We start from the raw sequence: 27,763 nt of genomic DNA, 5'->3' as shown, positions 1-27,763 counted from the left end.
CATGCAGGTCCCCCTGTCCTGACTGAATCGGAAAAGACGGTTACTAATCATTAATAAATCAACAAATCTCAACATATCCAATATGCATACATTTAAATAAATGTATTAATATGTTTAACTCAGTTAGGGTTTTTTTTGCAAAAAATTACCATATAATAATAATAATAATAATAATGAATCCCACTTCAAAATATACAACATGTCACAATGCACACAACAGTGTCCCAATCTATTGATTTTTCTTTTTAGTTAAAAAAAAAATAAAAACAAAGCAAAATTGAAATATAAATTCATGCAACAAGCATGACTGAACGAGAAGCAGTATGTGTTTGTAACTGAAGTGGCACATCATCAGCAACGCCTTAATCAAAGCTAAACAAATCTGAGTCGAATTCAAGACCCCCATTGCCTTGAGTTTGAGCTCAGTTACAACATCTTTTGCACGGGCAACTAACAATACAGGCTCACAGGAAAACCTGGACCATTGGCTCAAACAGCTACACAGTGGGAGTCTTGAATTATCCCCAGGATAATATATCTTCCAGCCTCTTTTTGTATATAAAGCTAATTGAAAATGGACCCTGGCTGCACATCCCCTATTACAAACTATTACAAACATAATGCCTGTAACGCTTATGATACCAGGGAGATGGTTATGATCGCTGCAGTGCTTACAAAAAGATACAAATTTTTAAAAAAAGCAGTGCAAGTAGAAGACGAGTAATTGCTCTTTGTGTTTCCTATTAACAAAATCCATTGGCTTCCCGGCTCAACCCCAGATCTCATTAAAACAAAACCCAGAGCACAGGCTGTGTGTAGTTATTTACTTTCCATGTATAATACTTCTCTCTCTCAATCTGTCTGTCAAAGCGAGAATCCAACAGAAAAACAACACATTTGTGAAACCAAAACACTGAAAAAAAAAACAAAACACACAACTCATTCTTAAAAGGGCAGGTATTTTAATGAGCTGTCACTTACTGTTTAAATAATGGCTACGAATTCTCTTTGTTACTGTGCTACAGTAACACAGAGGCATGCTGCATGAAGCTAAACACCATGGAAAGGAGCACTAACAGTAGCTAACCTTCTGTAGCTTTAGTAACATTGAAACTGGTCCCTCTTTTATTGTGCTGCGAAGCCTTTTTAAAATGGTAAAAGGATATGCAAATACAGTCAAACCCGCTATATAATCACTCCAGTTGATAATCACTTATTATCAAATTGGAATGTCCCGACCACAATATAATGGGAGTCGATGGAAACAGGCTCCTGATAACATCCCTTCGGTCCATGTCGCACTCTGCTTAATATCAAGGAAATGTAGCATTGACTTCCACCCCACTTAATCAATCAATATGTATTTTATATGGCGCCTTTCATAAGGACCACCATCACAAAGCGCTTTAACATCACTTCGAAATGCCTGCGTCAGCTGTACTGTATTACGCTTTTGTTATGGTATTCTTTTATATTGGTTGTGTGTTCATCTTACTGTCCTGGATCTCAGAATACTCCTGTGAGCTAAAACTGTACTGTCCAGTAAAATGACACCAAGGTAACAGTTAAATCATCAGGCTCCGGGGGAAGGGAGCCGCAAGGCATCCTGGGATCCTTGTGTGGACACGGACGTGAGCCCGGGTTACCTGTCGGCCTTCCTGTGAGAGACAGCCTGAGCAGGCCCTGTCGAGCCTCCATCCAAGAGAGGAAATCAGGCCCAAACCATCACACACACACACACACACACACACACACACACACACACACACACACACAGAGCAGCTGACAACAACAACAACTACTGGACAGGAACTCGTCTCTCCTGCTAGAGCTGTCAAGCTGCTCTGCAGTTTCTTTAAAAAAAAAATATGGCTAAAATGATGCTTCTCATTTCTATTTGTTTTCTTTTTTCAATGGGATAGCTATAAAAAATACTCAACAGATGAATATGTTGTAATGCTAAAAATAAACTTAGTAAAATAAAATAAAAATGTATGTCTACAGGCTACTGTTTTTATAAAGAATCTGTCTGGCTGCACACCACCACACTGAAAAAGCGTCTTTTTTTTCTGTTTGTTTGAGTACACAGGGTCTGCTGCGCTCCAGCTAAATTAAACTAATGATGAGAGCGTACGATCAGAAAAGGTCAACGCAGGTCCCAGAAGAAATGACATCACTGGTCATCTGAGCAGCATTCGTTGCAAGGTGAAGAGAGGTGAAGTCGATTGCAATTATAAAGATCTCACTCCCTAGCATGGATTAATGACAGAGAAGATTTGCACAGGTGGTAACACTAACCTAACACTCGACATTAATACACAGCACAGAACGACGGCTTCATCTGCTGAGCGAATGTGCCTCGCTGCCCCACAGCTCTATCTGCAGCTTCAGTTGCAGTCCCGCCCTTTGTTTGCTGTATGCATTGCCTTCCAGTGCTCAGAAAACAGCTTCTCCGCTAGTTAAGCGAAGGGAGCTACTCCTTCCTTGGTGTGGAGGCACACTGGGCTTGTACTGCCGCATCATGGGTGAAAACAACCACTTTAAGATGAGAAAGAAGGGCGGGCTAAGGCTAAGGAGTTCAATCTAGCAAGGATCCTTCTCTGCCGACTCATCGGCTGAGAGTTAACCCAGTTAGCCAACGCGCAGCCCGGCACTCTGCCAGTTCATATGGCCTGGCAGCGGACAGCAATTGCACACCGGCAGGTTACCGCTTGGGCTCGCAACTGGCTTGTTAATGGGAGGGCTGAGCACTTAGTATGACAGACTGACACTCCCTGTGTTTCACTCAACAATTGCAGAGGCAACCATTGCGAGTTCCATTGGAAACACTGCACATGGGTAGCAGCTGATGACGGTTCCAGGCACACTGCACTGCACTGATCCGTTTCAAATCCATGGTGTTGTTACTGCTGGTAGCATGTGGTCTGCTATGGGTTACGCTACAGTGCTAGTTATTACGGTATCCTGAATGTTAAGGGGTGTTCAGTGTTTGGGGGAAGCGGTTATTTTCATCACATCTCTGCTCATACACGGGTAACGCTGCAAGTTAAAACTGCAAGCTGAAAGGGAAAGAGCTGAGTGACCCGTCCATCCATTCATCCTCGTCCCAGTTAATTAAACTAATGCCTCCCTAGATGATCTTGTACTAATTGCCATCACGAAAGCAAAGAACTGGAGTCAAGTGCATTTAATCCAAGTTCTTCTATTCCCTGTGGATCATTGTTACCGCCAGAGAGGGCAACGCTCTAGTGGGAAACCCAGCCCCTAAAGACCTTGAGCTGCACTGCCTCTGTGTTGACAGGGTCTGAATACAGTAACTAATGATTATGTGCATCTCTGTAGCCACTCACATAGCGGTTTAACTGTGCAAAGTTATTAAGAACTGAAATCATTAGTTATTTTTCAAGTCTGGTTTCTGGGCCCTACTGCAATGTTGAGAGTTTTTCAGCTTTTCAGGAGAATTTTTAGAAGCCACCCCCCATGGATAAAAAAGGATATTATTTAGTAAGCCTGGTAAGTATGCTAAAATGAAATAAAGCACACATGATCTGATATTAAAGAGGACATTCAATAGCAGGATAAGGAGATGATATAAAGTGTCTGTTATGAATTTTTTTATTCCATAGGCTCTGGCTCCGCCCATCAGGGGGAAAGCGAGCCAAAGTTTTGCAAGAAGTTGCTCCAATGTCATCTGCCACTGACAAGCTGAGGACGGCTGCGTCTGGCAGATGGGCTGAGATTCCCATCAGTTTTCTGTATTACTCCTTAAGCCAGCAGTCCCACAAGGGTGCCAGCAGTTTCTGATGGAACAGAACCCAGGAGAGACAACAGCTTTCCGAAGGACCTGGCTTGATACCGGACTGCTAGAACATTCAAGGTCAGGAAGAAGCAGCTCAGTGGCTGGACTCGGCACTGGACATGGGTTTCAATGCCAGCTGCGTGGTTCCGTGGTCACTTCCATAGATGTACAGTATCTACTGTTCATGCAGCCTGACAGGCACACGATGACTAGGATTAACTCTCTGCAAACTGCATAGAGTTTATGCAAACCTCAGAGCGCTGTCTTTTGTGTGCACTGGAAAGCAATGCATTTTGGAAATCATTATTTATGGCCTGGTTGTGACCAAAAAAAAAAAACCCACCATGGACTGTAATGATTCTACTATGGTATGAGAAACTGACCATCCTCTGTGATGTACATCCAGCCCTGGCCAGAGAAAGTAATACAAAGGGCTGATAATGGAAACTGACAGTGATTCCCAGCTTTGATTCATAACCCTGAAATATGAGAGGTGATTAAATCAAATATCTGTGTTGCAGAAAATGCCAGTAACCCGAGCTCTGTGCAATCTGCACACAGGCAGCATCCTGGCAGGCTGCAGGAAACAACTACTGGGAAAACACTGGGGGGTTCTTTTATCACACTGTATTAATACTACTGTATTTGAATTGTGCACAAGCATTACAGAAAATGAGTAGGGCTTTCTGACAAGCTTCATGTCAATAAATGAAGATTCACCGTCTTTAAACTATTGCATTGCCAGAAATCCTACAGGTCCATATTACACAATACTGTGGTGTTTATTTGCAGTACTGTATAATACTGTAGTGTTTTTGCAGCACTGCAGAGAATTGACAAGACAGTGCTATATATATATATATATATATATATATATATATATATATATATATATATATATATATATATATATATTGCATTGTCAAAACCCTACAGTTTCATATTTTACTATATAGCACTTGAATGTTTTTTCAGTACTAGTTGTATTAGCAGGACTGTAGAACACTGTGATTTACTTTGATGTAAATAAATAAATAAACAGATGAATATCACTGCTACTCTCTTTGCTTGCTCATCTCTGTGAGAGCAGGCTGTGCTTCCAGGGTCAGTACAGAACGGAATGCATTTCGTGTGAAGGATCTCCCCAGTGATGTCTGTTTAAGTGTTGTTGTGATATCTCTTCCCTGTACTTTTAACCCACATTCTCCGAGCACAGACTGCTGCCAGAAAGACCCAGTGTATTGATTGCATATTCACTGGGGCCCAGGCTCAGGCTCATAATCCGAATGCTCACTTAGCCTTTGACCCGAAAACCTCTTAAATGAGAGTCTGGATGCACCACTAATGCCTAGAAGACCCAGACCTGCTAAAAGAAAGCACTGCTGCTGTCGCTGCAGAGGAAAGATGGGCTAGATCAAACTAGGGCGTGCAGGGTTAGGGGAAGAAAAAGCAGTCCTGGGGAGGGGGGGAGGGGGGTAGTCTATTATTCAATCAAAATGCAGCCATCGTTCAGGTAATTAAAGAGCAAGAAGATTATTTCTTGCTTGCTTTTTTTTTTTTTTTTAACATATTTACCATGTCTGCATACATCATAAGGGTTGACAATACAAAACAAATTGTCTCAGTTCTAGTTTCCATAGGCATAGGCATGTGTAACACAGGCTAGATGAGATGAAGTGCCTTTACAGAAGTAAGCGACAGCGCCATCTAGTGGTCCCTCACTTTGGATCAAGTGTCCTTTCACATTGCTGGCAATACACTCGCTGCACACTAGGTGGTGCTGGTGCTTCCTGATTTAAAGACACTTGGGCTGATCAATTCCAACAAGAACCATTCAGTATGTTTGCAAACATCTTAAAAAGGGTAAAGGGTAAATTGTGCTGTGCGCTCACAGGTTACAACAATCAAACATCTGACTCTTGCACAGGTCAGCCCGCTTAAAGATCTTTCTGCTGCAGTCAACGAGCAGGCTCTAGCAAATGCTTTGCATGGCTGGGACCATATTGTACCACTGTGTCATTGTGAATGCTTAACAACTGCGATGCCATGAGGCTTAATTTACACCCTTGTGTAAAGACTGGCGCATTTAAAAATCAGGAATTCAAATACAGCGTTGACAAAAATAAAAACTGAAGCCGTCTATAAATCAGGAAAGAATCATTAGCGAGACACCTGCTGGTGTGAAGTTATTATTAAAAACTCTCCTCTGGTTTCTATTAAGCAATTACTGCAGACTTCAAGTTTTTGTTTTTTCTTTTTTGTGTTTTATTTTTAGGATAGTGACTCATGAAACAAAAACAATATTTTAACATGTGACTTTCACCTTCTGGCCCTGCTGCTTTCCAATGGAAGGAGGCTGATCCTTAATGCACAACTGAGGGTGGGAACAGAGGGGGAAGGGCGTGTGTGTGTGTTTAATTGGGTGGGGGGTTGGGGGTGTAATCCAAATCTCACCTCATACTTCTCAGTCACACTTGGGGTGGTAATAGAAGTCCATTAGTAAAAGGAATATTTAATTTGTGGTGCATTATATATGGTCAATTCTATTGAAATAGATGTTACATATATTTTACTATTGCAAACTGTTTGCAAAATGCATTTCCGCTCTTTATACACATGCTCTCTACTCTCGCCCCTGGCTTTGCCATGCTTTCACTACACTTTGCTGTGCTTTTACCATGCTATACAGCATGAGATTCTGCAAAGTTAACATTTTGTATAAATGGACAACCACAATCAGTCTATCGAAATATCTGATCCGGTACCCCTTAACTGCGAGTGGTATTGTGTATTCCAGCTTGCTAGCAGTGTTAGCAGAACACCACAGTATGAGTGCTGAGTGGCCGCGTTTGAGTCAATCATTCACAACCCTCGGATGTACTACAAGAGCGCTTGTTAAAAAAAACGTATCAAAATCATCTGCGCTCCTTTAATAGCCTGTTCACCATCCAGAGCCCTGTAAAAGCTCATTGTATTCAATGTGTCACCCCATTATGATAAAGAAGAAAAATGCATGCCAGCTTGGCAGCGGAGGGGAGGGGGGAGAGAAAAACAAAACTCAAGAAAATCAGAAACACTGGAAAGCAAATTAGGTACTTAATGGCCCTTTCTGACAGCGGACACACAGCATTGCTTTCCCAAATTAATCTTCAATATCTACCGTATGGTATGCAGTGTTCGCTGGGAAAGGGAGGCTAGGTGGCACAGCAAGCATGCCTTTCACATCATGCACTAAAAGCACCATACAGATCACGATACACAGGTCCCAATGCAATACGAGTTTACTGATGAGGTGCAACAGTGTAACGACATCAAGAGACCATTATTCACAACTCATTATTTTGTTAAAAGACCGAACTTAAAAACGATCCGAAGATAATGTGTTCTTGCCCAACGTAAACCACGCCTGTTTGACATTTAAGAACCATTTCGGAAGCTCTGTTGAGCATTTGGACGATAACGGTAACATCCATCTATTATGATCCACGGGCTGATTCTTAGTACCTTTTTATGACTCAAACAAGCATTACATAATACACATTAGCCCTCAGACAAACACACCATTTAAAAAAAAAAAAAAAAAAAAAAGCAATTCATCAGCCCTACAATGTGCTCTGGGCGTCATTCAGATCTGTGAACACTGCAGGCCTGCGACAGGTCCTGCGTGAATTACAGTATGCATATGTTCTGACATTTATTAAAATGTTAACCGTTCCTGTTCTGAAGGGGGGAATTAAAAGTTTTCAAAAGCCATTGCAGTTGCCACTCGTGCAGAAACCTAAATGTTTTCTTAATTAAAATAATAAAATTGCAAAAGCGCACGAGACACATCCAGGGGCGCGTTTATCCAAGCGTGCTATACTCCAGTCTTTAATAAATGAACTCTTTAAATAATTAGCTTTGTTTTAAAAGGAGAAACAAACTATCTGAGAACGCTAAAGAGATCTCAAATTATGCAACGAAGCAGTTTTGATCGAGTTTTGCTTTTTTTTTTTTTGGCTGGAGTAAACACTTTGCAGATAACTGACCATAACATAATTGTATTCATTTAGACAGACGCTGTAGTAGCTGGCTAGAAAGATGAGTAGCGATCAATCAGTTTGAGTGGCAGGTGACTGTAGTTAGAGCGTTTTTAAATCAAGATACAAAACCGCTGAAGAAAAATAAAAAAAATAAAAAAAACTTGGATTGATGTGCTGGCTGCTCGTCGTTCTGCATTCCGCTGTCCATCAGCCAAGATCAATACATCCCGCTCCGGCCCAACAGCTCCTAACGCAATGCCAGCACTGCAGTTATAAGAGATTACAAACATGTTCTTAATGGCGCTATTGATTATAGAATAGGTCTAGAAATAAGAAGACTCTTATGCATTGAGGTTTTTTTGGCTACTGTTTACAATTAGTTATAATGGATATAGTCTGTCTGTATATGTGTCTCACCAATTGTATGGGGCTGCTTTGTTTTTGCAATACAGTTATTACATGCGATGCATGTTCACTACAGTTGAACTGCTGGCGTGTTGAATGGAAGAGTAAGCAATTGGTTTGGGCAACACAAATCTGATTGAGTTTTCCCTTTAAAATCCTGCTGCAACATGGCTTTTGTCCACTGGTGTTAAATCCCATTGAAGCACGATGGACTCTGGTGGTACTGTCATGAAGTCACAAAGGTGCTTCTTATATCTACAGCCACACTATTCCTGAGCAAGCATCCTCAAGCCTCTTACACTTAGAGGTACGGATTATGTTCCTGTGAGATAAGACACTTTGTTTTGTTTTATTTACCCCTCAAGATCATGCATTCATGCGGCTCTGGGAAGCTGAAGACTTCCCATTCCAGCGTCTCTTTGATCCTTTTGAGTTTCACCATCAAACAAACAGTCTAGTTATTTATTTCTTTAACATCCCACTCACTCTGTTTCATATGTTTGTGGGGGCTTTTCCTGAAGAAAACCCTGTTTCAAAATTCCACAGAGCGCTCATTTAAATTCATAACAACTTTCAAAGGAGCAAGCAGACGAAAATGTAATGAAAATAACATGCCCAGCCAAATGCACAGCCAAACAGATATTTGAAAGAAAACGAGTACCTTACTACCAGTAAAGACCTCTCTCGCACAGTGCAACCTCCTCTGTACCACATCGCGGACAGGGAAGGGTTGTCTGGAGAATCACAATTTCACAGTTACATTACGTTTGTACCATTTACTGGGCCAGAGTCACTCGACATTTTACAGGAGAAGGTTTGCATCCGTTTCCTTGTTTGTTCAGGGTTTTTTTTTCCTCAACAAACTAACACTTTTAAAATGTTTTACTCTCATAAGAAATGTTGCAAACTACATACTGCACTGAGTTAATCTGGCCCACTTTTTGAAATAGAAAATGTACATTTGCCTTGTTCTGCATTTCTTGTAATCCTCACAAATGACAGCTATACAGCGAGATTGACAGAGCTGGCTACATTGAGAACCCATGCTTTAAATACAGTAAGAGAGCTGGGCAAGGTACCTTCCAGTCCTCTGAAATGTTACTGGTAAAGTCTAAAAAAAACAGCACAACTGCTAACTTCTGGGAAATAAAGGCATGCCATCTGGTAATTTAAATTATAAATATATAAAATTACTCAGCAGGGGGACAAAGCAATTCAAAACTCAACTGTTTCCTGCCTAATGGCGTCGATAAACACATTACTTTAACATGCAAACGTCGGAAAGCAGTTTCAGCTTTCTCTAATGTAATGAAAACAGCCGTCCTGAAAACAAAAAAACTTAAATCTCTGCGGAGACGAGAACAGGACTCCCATTCCAATGCAGTCTCAGCCATTCCTGGGTTTACAACATATTCAATCAGAGCTCTGGATGACCAAATACCTCATCCAGACCCCTTACAGGAATATTTGCCATTGGGACTGGGGCCTCGTTTTCATATCAGTGTACTACCCTAAAAACACTTAGAGCAGAATGACTGTCAGACCAGCAACAACCAGTAACCAGCTATTTGGAACCAATATTTCCCTGGTCTGTGTCTTGGGGGTTTCTCCTGACCAAGTCATGTTTGTCATTCCAGTCATTGGGACATTTTCCCTAGTTAATAGTTCTCCCGCTCTCTCTCTCACACACTTTCTTAACATAACGCTATTCACTTCCACAGCCCCATCTAAAATCACAAGGCACTTCATACCCTCCCCCAGACCTCTATCATCTCTCTATGGACAAATCATTAGTCTACAGAGAGAGAGAGAGAGAGAGAGAGAGAGAGAGAGAGAGAGAGAGAGAGAGCCGTGGTGCTGATCTGTTTTAGCTTTAGATGGCTGTCGGAAACGCGGTATCGCAGTGAGGATTTTTTCAGTAATTACACTAAATAATCAAGAGTGAAGAGATCATTGGAGGCAGGCTTTTGTTTAAAAAAAAAAAAAATGCTGAGACACCAAAAAAATAAAAAGAAAGAAAAAGAACACGCATCCTATTGTGTTCGGCTCTGAATTTAAATTGTAAAAAAAAAAAGGCAGATCAGCAACTTCATCTGCATTTAATCGAACTACCGGCACTCGGAGAGTTGGACTGAAATTTATTACATTTAAAACTCTGATCAACTATACCTTTACTTTATTTTTTTGATTTATTTATAGTCCATAAAAAACGATTTACAAATGGCAAACGAACCAGACTGTCACAGAGTCAATACATTTCACCAGATAGCATTCGTTATGGGGCGGGGGTACAGGTCTTGATACATGCCTGACCAGGGGTCTAAGTGCCTTTTTTGGGGTTAATACACCAGTGCTTCATCTCTGGAGGCCTGGATTCAAACCCAGATCATCACAAGAGAAATGCGATTATTGCATCGTCTTAAATTTACATCAGCAGACAACAGTTACTGTATACCACAGCAGAACATTTTTAAATACACAAATTAACTTTGTGAAAGAGGGTGGAGGTTGGGCGTGAACCGGCGATCCCACGCACTGCAAGCGAGCGTCTCCACCACTGTGCAAAAGAGCCGGGCTCGTCTGCATCCCCAACGGCAGTGCATCACGCAACACTGCCCGGTACGCTGGCTCAACTCGCCCAGAACCCAAAGAATAGGAGTCAGGATTATAACACTGCTGGGAAGCCGCGCCAGAGCTGTATGACGTGCCGTCTGTCCCTCCCCTCTGTCCTAGATCTAGCTCTGCCAATCTCTCAGCTTGTGCTATTGCAAGGGGCTCAGCCAACCTCCACACAGAGTCTTAATGGGCTTACACTGCCAGGGACACGCTGCCACGCGAAGGGCTGGATTTGTTTGCAATCATTTCAGACCCCGCAGTGTGCTCACTGCTACAGCAACGCTGGCCGGTGGTCTGTCAGAATAACACTACTCAACAGGGGATTGGCAAAGATAATGGTGGGCATGGAAGCAGCTGCCAAACTATCACTCTTCCAATCGAAATCTGTCAGGTTACATGCCCACCGTGACTGGCAGCTGGTCTGCAACAGGGAAATGCATCTTGTATATACTGCATGTCATGTTCTGAAGGAATGAATCAGTTGCATGAGCCCGTCAGCACTGAAGTGCACGACTGGGAGGGACCAATTACAACACCATGAACCTGTAACGGCCCCGTTCCTTCCTTCCAGCAAAGCATTTAAGGGGTGCCAACTGTGGGGTCCCAAAGTAAGAGAGGCCCCCAGCCCCCAGCCCCTCCGGGGAGAGTGAAGCACCAGTGCTCTCGATCGCCAAGTTGAAAATGGCTGTTCTGCCAGTGAGGTCGCCCGACACAAACCACAAGCAATCAGTAACAAAGTCTCCTCTGCTCCCCCCCCCCCACTGGATTTGGAGCCAGCCAGAACTAGCTACACCCTCCGCCCCTGAAACTACAAGACACAGAGCTAATGGTTTTCTGTAATTATCAGGCTTCATTCTCCCTGGAGTTCACTCTCTCAATATCCCACTCTCTCCTGCTCACTGTCTCTCTCTTTCATTTTGTTTCCAAATTAATCTCAAATTTCTGCTCAAGAAGAAGCCTTCAGTTACTATTTTTTCCCTGTTTTCAAAGGATACGTTCAGAGCAATACCGTACAATGCCAGCCTCCTTATCGAAAGACAAATCTGTTCAAATACAGATTTATATATTTTTTTAATATTCAAAAAGGGATTCTTTTTTTTTCAAAATTAGAGACAGCAAAAGAATCTCAAATGTACATGCTTAGCCAAATACTGACTGCAGTTTAATTTTTTTTGAGCATCAGTCAGCCCAACAAACAGGGAGTGCTGATTAAGCATGGGAAAGGCATGGAAACGAATGTGCATATCCACTGCAGCAAACCAGCCCTCTAACTATTCTTTAAGAGCAATTCCTTTGAAGCTTCAGAACAAATTTACAGGACGGACCATTTTCATTTTCCAGGTGGTATAATTTCAGGGCAAAGAATGCGCCCTGCCCCCTCTCCCTTTCTTCCCCAGCTCCAGAAAAGCAACCGTAGACGCTCTGTCCCTCGAGCGGCACTTTGCAAAGACAGGCTCGCTTTCTCTCCCCATGTCTGTGCTCTTCACAGATCCTATTGCCCTGGAGTACTGCAGCTGAACTAACACTAAGAGGGTTTAGAGTAGGTCAAATATACCAGGTGATTAAGCAGCAGGCTTTGGGGGAGTAAAATGTACTAAATGCCTGTGCATTTGATCTGAGCAGAAAAATCTGAAACAGAAAACATACGGTATCGTCTTCATCGACTTGGAATCTGTAAATCTGCAGAAATCACAATGAATTTGCCACTGCGATTATTCAGGGTCAGCTTAACACTGACCCTGCCTGGCTGCCTATTAACAAACTGCTCTGTAAAAAACGATCATTAGAAAATGCAGATTCTCAGCGAATTCTTTTCACATGCATGCTGCTGGTTTTCCAATGGCTGTTAACAACATGCATCCTCACTAAACATTGCTTTTACTGTATCTCAGCACTGCATATGATAGCTGTGGTTTTAACTGTAGCCAACAGCATACTATCCTGTGTGGTACTCGCGCTCTGTACATAACATAGAGCTAACAAAGGTTCAGTTATAAAACAGGAGATCAAATGTATTTTTTTTTTCTTCTTGATAAGTAATATATTCATCTATCTGAGAATTTCCCTCACTGCCAGATAGTAGCATTTTTATGAAGACAGACAGAGATGACAAACAGAACGAGACTGACTGCTGTATCACTGCCTGATCTGACTGCGTTTCATTTACATTTCCTCCTGGAGATTTCCCAGCACTGTTGAATTACTCCAGTCAGTCTGCCCTGAGGTGAGTTAGCGAGAGTGTGTGAGAGTGGGAGCCCGGAGAGAGGGCTCTTCTTAATAAGGGCACACGCGTAGGACGCTACCCAGCCCTCCAGCACTCACTCCACTCCCTGAGAACACACTCCACAGCTAACCCTGACTGAGCACCAAGACAGCAGCCTCAGCGATCGCCATTCTTCATCATGACAGAATTCAAACATATACAGATCAAAAAAACATACAACATATACTTACCATACCCATAACCTTGCCCTAACCCTAAACCTTAAGATTATGTCAGAATCTGTTGAAAGTACAAATCTGGTCACAGGCACAGCTTTGAGAAACACAGCCTTAATGTTTGGTAATCTGGGTCTGTGAAACCAGCCTGTGGGGAGTTATGAACAGTTATATAGTTATCTAAGCATCACACAATAAGCCCTTTCACCACTGTCATGGATGAGTTACTCAGCACTGATCACAATAAAACGCCTGCCTCATATACAAGGATACCTTCTTTTTAAAATCCTCTGTGACTACAACAGCTAGCTCTCGGTGCTTTGACTGCGAATGCACATCAAGGGCGGTGAGAAAGAATGGAGCAGAAAAGACTGCAGAGGAGCTGCCTCCATCCAGGGCTGTGCTAAAGGAAAGGATAATATTACCTACACGAGACAATGGAACAGTGAAGGCAGCGTCGCTACATTCTATAGAACAGAACTGCGGAATCCTCACGTTGAGCCATCAACACCACATTGTTCCAACACACTTCTGTGACCCGGACTGCCATTTCACACTGCGCTCAATTGTCTGTTTGTTTAATACATTTTGCAGGGAGGGTTGCTTACAGAATACGAGGACGGAATTATTGTATCTAAGGGTGGTGCTTTCCTCCGTGTGAGCAAGCAGAGTGCAGCACAGGGTTATCTGCTGGGAAATAAACTGAAATCACTGAAGACAGCTCTGTAGAATATCACCATAGAAACAGAGTCAGGCCGCGCTGATGTGCATCGCCACAGCTAATTTAAATATGACAGCAAGCAGAACAGGCTGCATCTTTCCAGAACCGAGAGAGAGAGAGAGAGCGAGAGAGAGGGAGAGAAAGACAGAGAGGGAGAGAGAGAAAGAGAGAGCGAGAGGGGGGAGAGGGAGAGAGAGAGAGAGCGCGAGAGAGAGGGGAGGCAAGGGGAGAGACGGCGGGTTTATCTGTCCGAGACGGCGAGCGAGTGCACAGAATATTGTGTTCCACGGTGAGATAACACTGGAACAAGATTTGATGACAGCCAATGTTTCTTTGTCGTGCTTTCTTTGTTTCAGTGAGGTCCCCCGTGTTGGTATACAGATCTCTCGCACACATACACAGGTTGTTACAGGATTCAAACAGGTACCTTTGTTAAGCATTTATAATCATTTCTTCCTTGAGAGTTTCAATGAATTACGGGTAGTTTTTTTTAAGGCCCTCCTAGTCCCACCATGGTACAGTATATCAGCAAAATAATTGTGCATTCTACCGTGCACTTAACATCCTTTACCATGGGTAACAACAACGCTTTCCCGTACTCTGCAATATACTTGTCATGTGTTTGAACTCCAGGCTTTTACCCTCGTAACCTTCCCTCAGAGGCTGGGGTACTGAACAGCAGGTATAAGATAGAGCCCTCGTCCAGCACTCCAGGTCAGCGCCCAGGAGGCAGGGCTCCAAGGCTGCGATTGGACGCTTTTTCAGACTGCAGGAGACATCCACAGATTTCTCACCTGGATGCTTGTTTTTTTTTTTGCACTGGCACAAAACACAGTGTTAATGACTGGAGGAGAAAGCAACTGCCATGAATCCTGTGGGACCTTGACAGGAATGCTGGGGGAGTGGTAGCAAGTAAAGCCCCAGGGGAGAATATTAAAATAAAACGCAGGGAATGAGGCCACTGAGAAACACCAGGAGTCATTGTGTTGCTTGCTTTTGTGTTACTGTGCTGGCTTTGTTGATGCACAACCTCCTGGCTAAACCCCACCCCTAACAATATATCCTTTCATTGAGCAGGCTCTCCCTCTGCCCCTCCATCTTCATCTCCCTCTGCTACTGCGCCTGCCCTCCCTTGAAGTGGAGGAAGAGGATCTGAAGAAGACTGTTCCATAAAAACAAATAAAAAAGGAAGCTAAATGGAGAGGAGATAAGTGAATGAAAAAATCTGAGAACACTCCCCACCGTCACTCAGTATTTTTTTACCTAATCAATCGCCATGGCGACTGCAGGGTTTCACTCCAGTGATTTCCGTAGTAGCGTTCCCTCCAGATTCCAAGATTAGATTCCAAGCGCAGAAACTCTTCTTGGAATAAACACTCTCGAGCAGTTAAGACTAAATGGCAAGCCAGGCCACAGATCAGATTATTGTCGTGCACCGGGCTCCGATTTCAGAGGTTGCACTTTCTCTTAACTGCAGCTTGCTCAAGAGTCTGCCACAGTTAAGGATGGTTCATACTTCAGACTCCGACATCATTTCTGGTCGGAGTCGAGGGTCCCGTACCCTGTGTGACAGGTCGGAATCATGTCATCTATACATTGCAACGTGTGTCTTTTTTGGAAAGTTAAAAAGCCTTTTCTCATGAGTCTGTGATCTGAACTCGCATGGGGTTGGATGATGATGAAAACTGGCAACATTTGCTGCACGGTCGTACGCTGGTAACCATCATGGAGCAAGACTGAAGACTGAGGAACTTTCAATAGAAGAAGTTCGTAAACATCCACATTATAAAAGAGAAAAGGACAGGAGAGAAAAGCCTGTGGTCACACTTTGCTGGGAATTGCCAGTTGCTATGTGCAGTGTGACGCAAGTCTTTCTGTAAGTGGCACTGGCATCATGTGTACTTCTGCGTTGAAGCAACAGTCAATCCTTTCACCTGTCATTCTAAAATACCTCAGATATCTTTCACTGTCACATACCCACATCTCTCTAAATAATCTATACGATTCTCCCTTTCGGATTCTCTGTTGGTTGAGAGGATGGATGTACCAACAACGTAGCTAGGAATAACAGCTATTCAATTGGAGCGATCATATATTTGCAGCAGTCTTTATCTTAAAGCACTGCATCACCATTGAAATCACCAGAGTATCCCGTGCACACACACACACAAACACACGCGCTGTCAATGGAAGCCTCTTTGATAACTCTCTGTGTTCACATTTAATAGCAGTTCAAGTTCCTAAGCTGCAAGGCATAAAATATAACTGACAGCTCTCTGATCGATTAGAGAGTAAAGGCTCAAGTGGGCGGGCAGCGGGGGTCTGGTCAGACTGTTGACTGTCCATTTAGCCAGGCTGCCAGACATTTAGAGCGTTGTTTGCTGCAGGAGTGATTGCCTGTGCATGTCTGTGGACAGTACACCCCCTCCCCCGTGTGTGGATCTTTAAACCTATCAGGGGTAAACCACACGCGAGACTGTTCTGAAACACGGCGTCGGACACAACAGTAATTAAGTTCGGAAAAAAAACCTTCTTTAAAATCAATTCGCTGGAAGACAGCCTAAATGAATGAATGAGCTCCTTCAAGACCTCCTTTGTTTATCAGGATTAAAGGTCAGCTTGTTTACAAAGCTTAACCACTCCCTCTCCGCCAGCAACATCAGGTCATACTGTGCTACTAATGCTCTGGAATCAGTCCTTCCGCTCGTTCTGCAGCGGGGTCTCGGAATGGAGATCCCGGTAGTTCCAGTGAAGGACTGGGCTGAAGAGTGAAGAGTGCCATCGGGATTACAGTGTGAATGAGTGTGAGCTGCGCCCACTAAACCACACGAGTGCCAGGGCTTTGGGAGTGTATGCTACCTGTCTTCATATGACTCTGCCAGCAGAATGATATCTAGTGTTGTCACACTGCATTGATACAGAACAGCATCTGTCATGCTTATCCATCCACCATCACGTCGCCTGGCTAATGGAGGTTGTAAGCAGTCTGGTTAGCTGAATTTTTTGATTTTGAAGTCACAAGGACGTATTGCCAGATCGGAAAGTACTGCCATCGCCTGGATTTATTGTCCACTTTAAAAGCCCAACGGCGCTTCAAAAAAATTACTTAAAATTCTAACGTGTGTAAAAAAAAACACAACAATTGTTATAAACCCGGCAAATCGAGCCCTGGATAACCGGCTTGACTGTACTGTTTCGCTTGAAGATTTGTCTTCACTGGGACAGAAGCTTTTGTAAGCGATTCCCATTTGGATAAATGACTGTATCTTTAGCAGACATAGCACACAACCGTTTGTGAGTAATTGAGCCATAACCCCTAACCTCTTTACACATTCACAGTGATGTGACTGTAATAAATATTCAAAGAGTGAAAGAATCAAGCTGTTCAGACGGCAGGTTTCTGCTGTTGGGTATTAAAAATGGACTGGGCTACTATTCACTGAGAAGCTAATGCAACAGAATTCATTGTCCCTCATTGATCAACTGTATATATCTGTAATAAAAGCTGATCACATTAAAAGCTTAGCAAAGTGTAATAAAGCCTAGTGAAAGCATGGAAAAAAGCAGAGGTAAGCATTGTAAAGCATATTTAAAAAAATATTTTACATTATTCATTGCATTACTTTCTTTACCACAGCCGTTAATTTTTTAATGCGTTCTGCCCCGAGCTGCTGAAAAGTCTTTCAGCTCTGGAGCAGCCTGTGCGTGTGTGTGTTTGATTGATTGATTGTGTGTGTGTATGTGTGTGTGTGTGTGTGTGTGTGTGTGTGTGTGTGTGTGTGGTGTGAGAGACAAGGCCAGGGCTTCAACATCAGCAAAAGGCAAATCCAGATGCACATTAAAATGCATGGTTATTATTTTGATGAAGAACAGGCCAAGCAGTATTTCAGATGGTGTTGAGATAAATCACCATTAGAATTGCAGATCAAGACCACCATCCTCTCAGGCTACCCCGTGAAAAAAAAAAAAAAAAACACAACTCTAAATAATAAATGTTTGTTAATAATTTTGCAAGACCATGCATACTCCCAAGCGTAGGTTTCTGTGCTGTGCAGTGAAGTGCAATGTTACATTAACAGGAAATGGCTTGTGCCAGCGATGTGACGCACTGTAACACACCAATCACTGGAGCAGCCTCTACTGCAACCTTCCACAGCTCATCCACCAGATCCAGCCCCTGCCAGTTCACCACTAGACTGCCCGCAGGTTGCTTTTTAAAATGAAACATTTACTGAACACACGGCGCCAGTCAGATCTCTGGACCGTAGCATCCTTTTAGTTTATCGGCCCACAAGAGGAGCCAGCGAAGGCAGATGTGCATTCTGCTGACTGGGGACAAAGCCAGGGTCAAAGGGTACGGACTTGGTGCTGGGCAGCAGCAGCAGCAGCAGCAGCAGGGATGGGGACGTTCTCACTATTTTCTGATTTGATAAAACAAAAAGGTAAGCAGGCTTACTGAACGACAGAACAATAAATAAATATAAGACTCTGATATAGCATCTACTGCTCATCATAACCACTGCCTTCCCGGACCCTCCATATTCTACCTAATATATTCATTTCTCTATCAATCCACTGAAGACCTAGAGCTAGCAGGTAGAGAAGTGCCATAACAAAACCCTCCCCCTCAAACATGAAACTGAGAAATGCTTTGGACCCGGTAAACACCAGAAGGAAATTAGATTCCCATTGCACTGCAGCTGGATCCATTCCAGGTTTTACTGTGAGCATAATTAGCGACAGAGAGGAGGTAACAAGGTGAGGTGTGTAATTAATTAGCTCAGCTTCTCACAAACACTACCGCTTGATGAAATGTATTCGGGCCATGTTCACCCAAAATTACTACCGACTGTATCAAAAAGACAATACCGTGCAAAGAAAATCAATGTCTTTGTGCCGCGCTTGATGGACGCTGTAAAAACGGAACGTGCCTAATCGATAAAGCGGTCTCTCTCTCGCTCTCTCTATTAGCAGTCCAAGAGGTTAACCCCAACCCTAACAGAAAAAGGACATGCTATTCATCCCCTCTTCATTTCTGAGACACAGAAACCACAGGGCGGGGGGGGGGGGGGGGTTGGTTCCCGTCAACTCAGCCCATCTGCTAACCCTGCTAAACCAACATGTGCTCCTGGTGGACGGGCTACATATAACAACATAACTGTGAGCTGTGGGATCAGTGCAATGCAGAAAGAGTACTTTAAAATCGCCCCTATTAAACACAGTGAAAGCGCACTCATTACACAGAGATAAATAACAGATCAATCAATTAATCAGATCAATGTCTTGCCCTGATTACTGATGCAGTACTGCACAACTGGCGCCTGGCATTCATAGGTCGTTTAACACTTGGAAAGTGCCACACAGTGCAGTAGGGTTACTTGTTTATATACATTTTTAAAAGCACGCTCTCCCGCTGGTGTTGAAAGAGAATGCATTTACTTGACTTTTTTTTTTTTTTTTTATTCTAACACATGTTTTACAAGGATAAGCGGCTGATCTGTGGATTTTTCAGTTTTGAAAATAATTAAACAGCTTCAAAAACACTTGATCATAGATTCCAAAATTGACTTTAAGAGACACATTTGCTGGTTTCACAGAGATCAATTAGCACGAACCGTGGACTACCTTAGCTACGGTGAACAGCGGCAAGGAGGTCCCAGAGTAACTGGCAAGGCAAGCAGAGAAACGTTTAGGTGCCTTCATCAGTGTAATGAAAACTTGACAGTAAATAAACGGTGACACCTGCTGATGAACTGCGCTCTTTTTCTTTCACGTCCCCTCCATACCCACGATGCATCCAGAGTCGTGCCAGGCAGTGCTTTGTGTAAAACATGTTCCTCGCTTCCTGGCACTGGGGGGCTGAGCTGTCAGGCACCGAGCCCAGAGGAGCGTGACGGATTTCTGCAACGCTTTCCCAACCCGCAGGGGCTGTCAGACCCAAGCACCCCATAAAAAAACACACGAGAGAAGCAGCCCAGGCTATTCACTTTCACATTCATCAAGATTATTTCTACAGCAAAGCCGCCTGGAGTGACATCTTGCAAATCGCTAAATTGTTTTAGCTGCTGTGAGCACGCGTTTGTATTGCGGTCTTTCCATTGAGGTGCCTGTATGATTCTTAAGTCAGGTGATGCAGAGACTCCACGCGGGGTGAAACCAGAGAGGGTACAGATGTCCTTAGCATTTCTCTCTCTGGGAGCTTGTGGTATTAAGGGGGTTTTATCCAGGCAAGCATTAGATGAAAGGCTCCCCACTTACCAGGACTTGTAACATGCTGTTTTAACAGAGGTGAAGTTAAACAGAAGGGTGCAGTGCTGTCAATCGCAGCACCACTTGGAACGGTGACAGACTCCCTATGGGGCAACAGCCTCCAACTACACTATTAAACATGGCCATTTTATTAAATAGAAACCCTATCCCAAAACCAAGGGCTCCTCCAAGAGTCACTAATGGGACCATTTGATCACAGCTTTTTGGGTACTAGTTAATCCCATTAATTGTGATACTGCTAGAAATGTCAAAAAATAAAAAAAATCTAAAACAGTGGTGTTCAAAAAAGACTTCCAGGCGAGTAGCTTAAAACAAACAGGAGACACCCACACAATGAAAAGATAAAGTGTATAGCACTACTTTTTCACCAGAGCCAATAAGGAAACACAGCATGTTGTTTGCAGTGCCACAGAGCTATTAAATCTATTAATACTGCAAATTCTGTTTGTTTTTCACTCAACAGTATGCAAATACACTTTAGACTTGGAGCACCCAAAAACAACCTTTGTCCTTTTCAACAAATCCATCCTGTGCAGGCGAGGACCAGCGTCCAGAAATCAGAGCACTGCAGTGTCAGTGTCAACGTCTTCACATTAAAACAAAATGATCCAGCAGAGGTTTACATCAACCGTGCAGAAGACATTTCTGAAACCCATGCAACCGAATCTGCATCTCTGCATGGACTGTAGACGGTCACTCTGGCAGGGGCTTCACACTGAAGTTATCAGCTCAGGAGCCGTTTCCTCTCAAGAGCATCAACAGCTTCATGCAGGTCGTCACTGAGTGCTACAATGCATTAGCATTTCTAATGCTGAGTCATTATGGGCTAATGCTGTTAAAGCCGGATATTTAGGATGTGGTAAGCCTACAACGCCCATCGTCTCTCAACACTTGGGAGAGGCCCAACAGCAGGGTCGGTCACCGAGGTTAGCAAATATGAGGTTCACTGGAGTGAAGCTTTAGGGGGATGCCTGCATAGTGTTGTATTGCTTACTGCCCTGCACCCCGCAGTCTAATACATGAGCCATCCTTCCCCAATGATCCCCAATGGCAATGCACACAGGCGCTGAAGTGCACATCCCAGTGGTTTCACAATGGTATTAACAACCGTAACACAGGAGGTTATCCATTGCAGTGCATTGGTACCAGACAAACTAAAACAGAGTTAACACGGGCTGTTTGCAGTTCTGCAGAATGATGCACTGGTCCAGCAATGGCACCCCAGCACTAGAACTCTTCAGTATGGGCAGGCACAGACTACACGTCTGTTCCATGTGGGTAGTCTGTTGACGGCCAGGGATCAGCGTTGCTCCCTTGAGCTGCAGAGGTGCCTGCTCTGCAGGCTCCATTCACCCTGAGGAGACCGCCCTGCCAGGGACCTGCTTCAGCTCATCACAGCATCCAACTCGCATCTTCATTCAGCTGCACCTCCCCAATCTCAATGCATTTGCATTGCTGGGGTACATGCACATAAAACAAAGGAGCATCAATGTATAGATAAAAAAATATATACATATCCACCCCAGGCACTGTGGCGTGTAATGAAATCCGATACTGTACTTGTACAGGAGTTAAATGTGAAACAAGACCGATATATTTGTCTGCTTAATTGGACCAATTAAGTGCTTATTAGTCCAATTAATTAATTTAGTGTACAGTTGGAGCAAAAACCAGGAGGGACACCGGCCCTACCGGACCAGTATTGGAGACCCCTGATTTATATGGTTAGCTACAGCTTTTGGTATAGAGAAAGAGAGAACCGCAGACTCAATCGCGTTCCAAAATATCTTTAACTCATACAAACATGTCTCCAACGTTTCGACGGAGGCACTTCTGTGACATGTTTTTATGAATTGAAGATATTTCAGAGCGCAGTTACATGAGCTTAGGTATTTTACCGTAATTTGTTTTTAAAAAAATACTAAAAGAAAAAAAAGACAGAAAGAAAGACTAAACTAATACTATTTGCAGAACTCAGAAGACAGTTGACTGCAGGAGATTAGGAGTCGTCAAGAACTAGTAAGAAAGAGCATTCCTAATTCTAAAGGAGCTGACGTTAACATGATCTGCAAATGCACTGCTGGAGCCTCCGAGATCCTTCAGAGCAGCAGTCTTTAGAGTACTCATCCACTCATCTACTCCATGCAAGAACAATGCAAGTCTTGTCAAAGCCAGTGAATGAAGCGGGCCTTGAATGCAAGTCTATAATTGATGCTAAAATAACACAGTTACTGTACAGTGTCATTAAAAAAAAAAAAGGAATCCATTCATTAACATGCTTTCAACTGTGAAAACACTATATTCAAATACTGCATGAGGGGTAGGATAATAACACATGGACAAGAAGAAGAAATATAGTCAATGGTGTTTCATACAGACATGCGTTTCTGCTCAGAGCGATATGCCAAAGCTATAAATATCATCAAAATAAAGAGAATAATAACTCGACCAGCATAAAAGCTTTTACCTGTTTCATTTCAAAAACAACTTTGAAGCACGCAGTCGCCTGGCATATCAGAAGGACGTGAAAGGGCACTGAATTCATATGTTTATTTGAAGTTAATACATTTCAATCTTTTAACACTGAAGAGGGCTTTTACAGTAAAAGTCTGGTACTGCAATACACTGTAGAATTATCCAAAGCAATCTCGAGACAGATTCAAACCCTGGAGTCTGGGGGTGAACTGCATGACAGGCTAGCGAATTAGACTGCTGCTTCAACTAGTGTTCTAAAGTAGCACAGCATTACCATGCTAAAGGTGATTCTGTATTGCGATACTCATGAACCCCATTATCAGAACCTCTGCTTAGGACAGGCCTGGACCCAAACCACCAAGAGAACTGGGTTAGGGAGAACTGGAGTGGTACCAGGAGCCACCCAATGCGAGAGAGGAGGTGGCCACCATGGACAACACCTTCAAAAGCAAACCAAAAGAGTAAAGCATTCTGAGCAGGCGCTGACCTCTGCTCAATCACAGCATAACGAGCAGGAGGCAGCGAGCTCATTTTCCTGGGAATATTAGGGGAGAGAGATACAGCCGTGTTTCACAGCAAGCGAGTTAGTGCTTTCCAGAACAATCACGATGAACCGTGTTCGTCTGCAATCTATTAGCCCTCTATTGAGCTCGATACGCTATTGATCCGGGTGTAGGCTTTGCAGGCTAGATTTATTTTCTTATTAGCAGCTGCAAATGTCGGATTTGGACAGAATAAAAAGGTCTGCCGTTGCTCCGAGGGACCAAATAATCTTCCTGCTTTCATTAAGATGGCAGAATATCTCATTAGTGCAAGCGTAGCCTCCTGTTTTAATTGGAAACAATGGTTTTGTTTAGTTAGTTTTGCTGGTGAACAACGAGGCGGGGTGGGCTGGATTTCAGTGGCCTGTGCTTTGTGCTGAACCAGCTTGCCTTGTGATCTCATGTTTTCCGATCTCTTACAAAGACAATTCAGAGCCTTGAAAACCTAAATGGCAGGGCAGCTGTCGTCAGCTGTAGCTTCTCTCTTTCCTGCCATGTTCACTTTTTTGCAAGATCTTTTGCAGATCTAGCAGCTTCCCCAGCTGACAAATCATGTGTTTTTTTAAATCAGGTTTCCACCGCAGCTCCCTGTTAAAAAGGGGCTGCGGTTTGTACCCAAGAACGTTCACACAGTCTCACTGTAGTAGAATTCGCTCAAATCAGTGGAACTCTCTCACAGCAGTAGAAAAAAAATAAACACATCAATCCAAGAATAAATATCATACAGCGCTGTGATTGTTTAGCCACGCACACTGATCGTAACCCCCCTTTGAAAAATACCAGGATTGTAATACCACTGTATCACCATTACAAACTCCAGCAGAATGATTAGCAGACCGCAGCATTACCAGCAATGGCAGCACAATGGAGATGGGTACAGAGGCACACCTAGTACAGAATCAATGCCACTGTAGCGTTACTGAAGTTCACTCGGAGTGCTTTGAAAGAAGTTGGGCAAAGTGTTTCGGCATGGCTTATTATTGAATGTTACATACAGCATTCCATACAGCAGAATGTATTGTGCTGCACTGCTATACTGTTTTACTGTGAGCAGCTGTGGCTCCACAGACAGGGGAGGAATGCACCCGTGACGCAGTGTCAGGTGTGTGCCGTTATCTGTGCCTTCATTGGCAAGCCCCAATTCCTAGTTGCCTGGTACCTGACGACGCAGGAGCTAATACTAATGGCTCAGAGTAAAGTTCATTCCTCATCACTCATTCGGTTCTTATTTAAAACAGGTCAGAAATCCCAGCGAGACGCAGAATCCTATCCACAAAGCAGCCTGTGCTGTGCCTGCTGCCTTTAAAAAGGACAGAGAGAGAGTTTTGAAAAAACAGCAAGGAAAGGCACATTGCTATTCGTTAGTGCAGAATGCTTTGTTAAAGTCAAAGATTTATTTAGCATAAACAACTGTAATTCAGTAAACGAGTGCGATATTTTTTGCATTTTTGTGAATGTAGGGACTTGTTCATTCTACCTCTGTGTTTGATTAGAAATCCTCAGAAAATGACGTGTTTCATATACTGTATGTTTTGATTGAATCCACTGCAAATGGTCACAGTGTTATTAAAGTTACAAAATAAACACATGATGCATTTATAAAGCAGGGTGGGCAACAACACTGCCATTGCAGGACATCAGCCATTCCAGGTCTTACTGTGACTGCATGCAACATCTACAAAACATGCATTCAGCTCAGCCCGTGCTGTCTAATTTGGGCTTGCAGTAAAACATGGAATGGCTCAAACCTTTTTGCATTGGGAAGTAGATTCTGGGGCAACGCCTTGCTTCTATTGTTGCAGTTAAATTCATTGCTCTGCCAACAGCAGTGAAGGAGTTTGGGGAGCGCGCGGCTCTTTTGTTTAACTGCTCTCTGAAGAGCAATTTCAGCAGGGCAGAAACTGAAACCAGACAGCCCCTCCAAGACAATAATAAAATACATCCACTCCTGCTTTTATTGTTCAACGCTCTCTGCTGGTAAATGGATCTGTAGATCTGTAGGCACAAGCTGAATAACACAGGCTTTCCAATGATTGCAAATGCAATACTTCTCTATGCACTGCGACAAACTCCACATGGTTCCCAGTGTAAACGTTCCCCATCAGGCCCATTGACCTTGCTGCTTGCATCTCCACCACCATCATCATCATCATCATCTCCACCACCACCATCATCATCTCCACCACCACCACCACCACCATCATCATCTCCACCACCACCATCATCATCAAAGCACCAATCCAGCATGAAATCCCTGCTCATAGTACTCACCCGGTCAGGACGACTACGAAATCCATGACGTTCCAGCCATTCCGCAGGTAGGTGCCTTTGTGAAAGGCAAAGCCCAGGGCAATGATCTTTATGCCAGCTTCAAAACAAAATATTCCAATGAAGTAGGGTTCTGTGTCGTCCTGGAAAGAAAGAAGGTTTTATTTTTTGTTAGTGCGAGATCAAAGCATCTGAGCTGTGAAGACATCAGGAGGGTATTGTATGCGTGTCACCATCCTCATTTTATTAATACCTTCATATCGCCCCCCCTTATACTTGTATACCTGCTCTTTCCTATTAAACTCATCTATTCATAGAGATCTGAAGACCAAGCCATTACCATGCAGAACCATTAATGCTTTACACAAACAGCAGACAGATTACTGTATGAATATACTTTTACTTTGACCTGAAGGGAACTCCCTGTGCAGTGACAGTGAGAAAGGGGTAGCTGCTGTAATTGCCATTCATTTCACAGACTTGCTTTAAATCAAAAGAAAAACTTTCCTCTTGAGGGAAGCCAGAGGGTCACATTCATATCACAGAGATAATTCCAATTCAGGCCTATGCATTCGCTACCCAGGGTGCATTCATTTTTTAATTACTATATATTATATATATCCTAATTAAAATGATTGCATGAGGGCTCCCTACAGTAGCTGTGTACGTCTTTAATCCACTGCAGAGAGGCAGACCAGTGGACTGGGGGGTGAACACTCACAGATTCATTTAAGTGCTCTGATCTGCATTCTAGACATTAGTGGGGAGCTGTGGTTTGCTTCCACTTCCAAACCACAAATGTGCAAGTCTGATTAAATAAATAAACTATCCCCACGAGTGATAAAAGCCATTTGGAAACAAGCTAAAAAAGACTTCTTAGCAAGAAATGTTTCCTGGCCTCTTCAGTGAGGAGTTTGGGAAAAGATTACAGCTGGTTTATTTATGCAAATAAAACATCTAGACTCAGTCGCAGGGGGAATGAGAGGGTGGGCGTTGCACTGTGCAAAACAAATCAACAGAGCACTCGATAGACTGATCATTATTAAAAACATGCATACATACATACATGCATGCATGCATTAGAACTCCAAGTCTAAACAGGGCTCACAATTGGCATGTTGCATGTAATCCCTGATACAGTGGCAGTGCTGCAGATACAAACTGTGTTTTATTAGTTTCATTTCTACTCTTTCTGACACCATGTTTTTTATTGAGGTGTTCCTTTTATCAACTCGGGTTAATAATTTAAACAAGCTCTAGCGCAACAGGTTTTACATTTCAAAAGAATAACTTTTTCATTAAAAAGGAAATGCTCCAGCTGTCCCTGCCCTCCCTCAATAAGCGTGCTACCCCCGTGTCTACATTTTCAAATCTCATGTCAGCCCAGAGAGCTCAAACACCAATTTTAAGGAGAGCTTAAGAAAGCAGAGAAATCAAAAGGGCCCTCAGTGGGGAAGCTTGCATATCGTTTACAAAACAGAACTGGAAAGAACGCTTCCCCGCGCAGGAAGAGGAAAAGCACAGCATCTAGTATTTATGGGTAGAAAACGCAAATTCATGTATTTTCAGCGACTGGTAGAGAGGGCTAATTAGTAAATGCGTCCAAGTGATCTGGCCAATGGGGCTGAGCAGTCAAGACATCCGCTTCATAAATGCTTTAATCCTCCTTGACGGGGTACCTTATCATCTCCATGTATTGGTAGTCCCTTGATGATAGCAGTACAGGGATTATGGTGCATACATAAACATGACATAACATGGTAATAACTGGGGTACGAGTAATAATTGGAGCACGGATGTCACTTACCAGTCTCGCTGACATCGGTGTCTTATCCCTTGCTGGTAGGTGCTGTTCCAACGCCAGGACGATGCAGTTTGCTATGATTGTGGCTAGAATCATGTATTCAAATGGAGTGCGCGGGGTTAAGGAAGGCAACAAGAGCAAGTGGAAATGTTTCAGGCAAATACAATATTTCTGTCAGCACATGAAGTGAATTATAACCTGCTGTACTGCTGTGTCCACCCTTAGACTGGATAAACAGCAACGTGGCTCCTGGAGTCTTTCCCTGGTTTAAGCTCTGCAAAAAGAAACACTGAAGTTCAATATGAAAGCATCACGCTGCTTCACACATGGTACCCCTAGTTAAGGGTTCAAATTAACAAGCAGAGCACTGTGGATCTGTGTGCGGGCTACAGGAACGGTTCT

General features: G+C 43.2%; 1 protein-coding gene across 1 annotated transcript in view; it reads right to left on the bottom strand.

Annotated features, from left to right (window-relative positions):
- Positions 1-27,763, bottom strand: part of LOC117396785 (voltage-dependent N-type calcium channel subunit alpha-1B) — a 112,816-nt gene that overhangs the window by 78,122 nt on the left and 6,931 nt on the right. The window contains exons 4-5 of the mRNA XM_058986715.1: positions 27,365-27,471; positions 25,561-25,700 (exon numbers count right to left, since the gene is read on the bottom strand). Coding sequence (XP_058842698.1) covers positions 25,561-25,700; positions 27,365-27,471 — 247 coding nt within the window. The remainder of the gene's footprint in view (positions 1-25,560; positions 25,701-27,364; positions 27,472-27,763) is intronic.

This window comes from Acipenser ruthenus, chromosome 15 (genome assembly GCF_902713425.1).
Source record: "Acipenser ruthenus chromosome 15, fAciRut3.2 maternal haplotype, whole genome shotgun sequence".
NCBI lineage: Eukaryota > Metazoa > Chordata > Actinopteri > Acipenseriformes > Acipenseridae > Acipenser > Acipenser ruthenus.
This window is presented reverse-complemented; position numbering and strand designations above follow the sequence as displayed.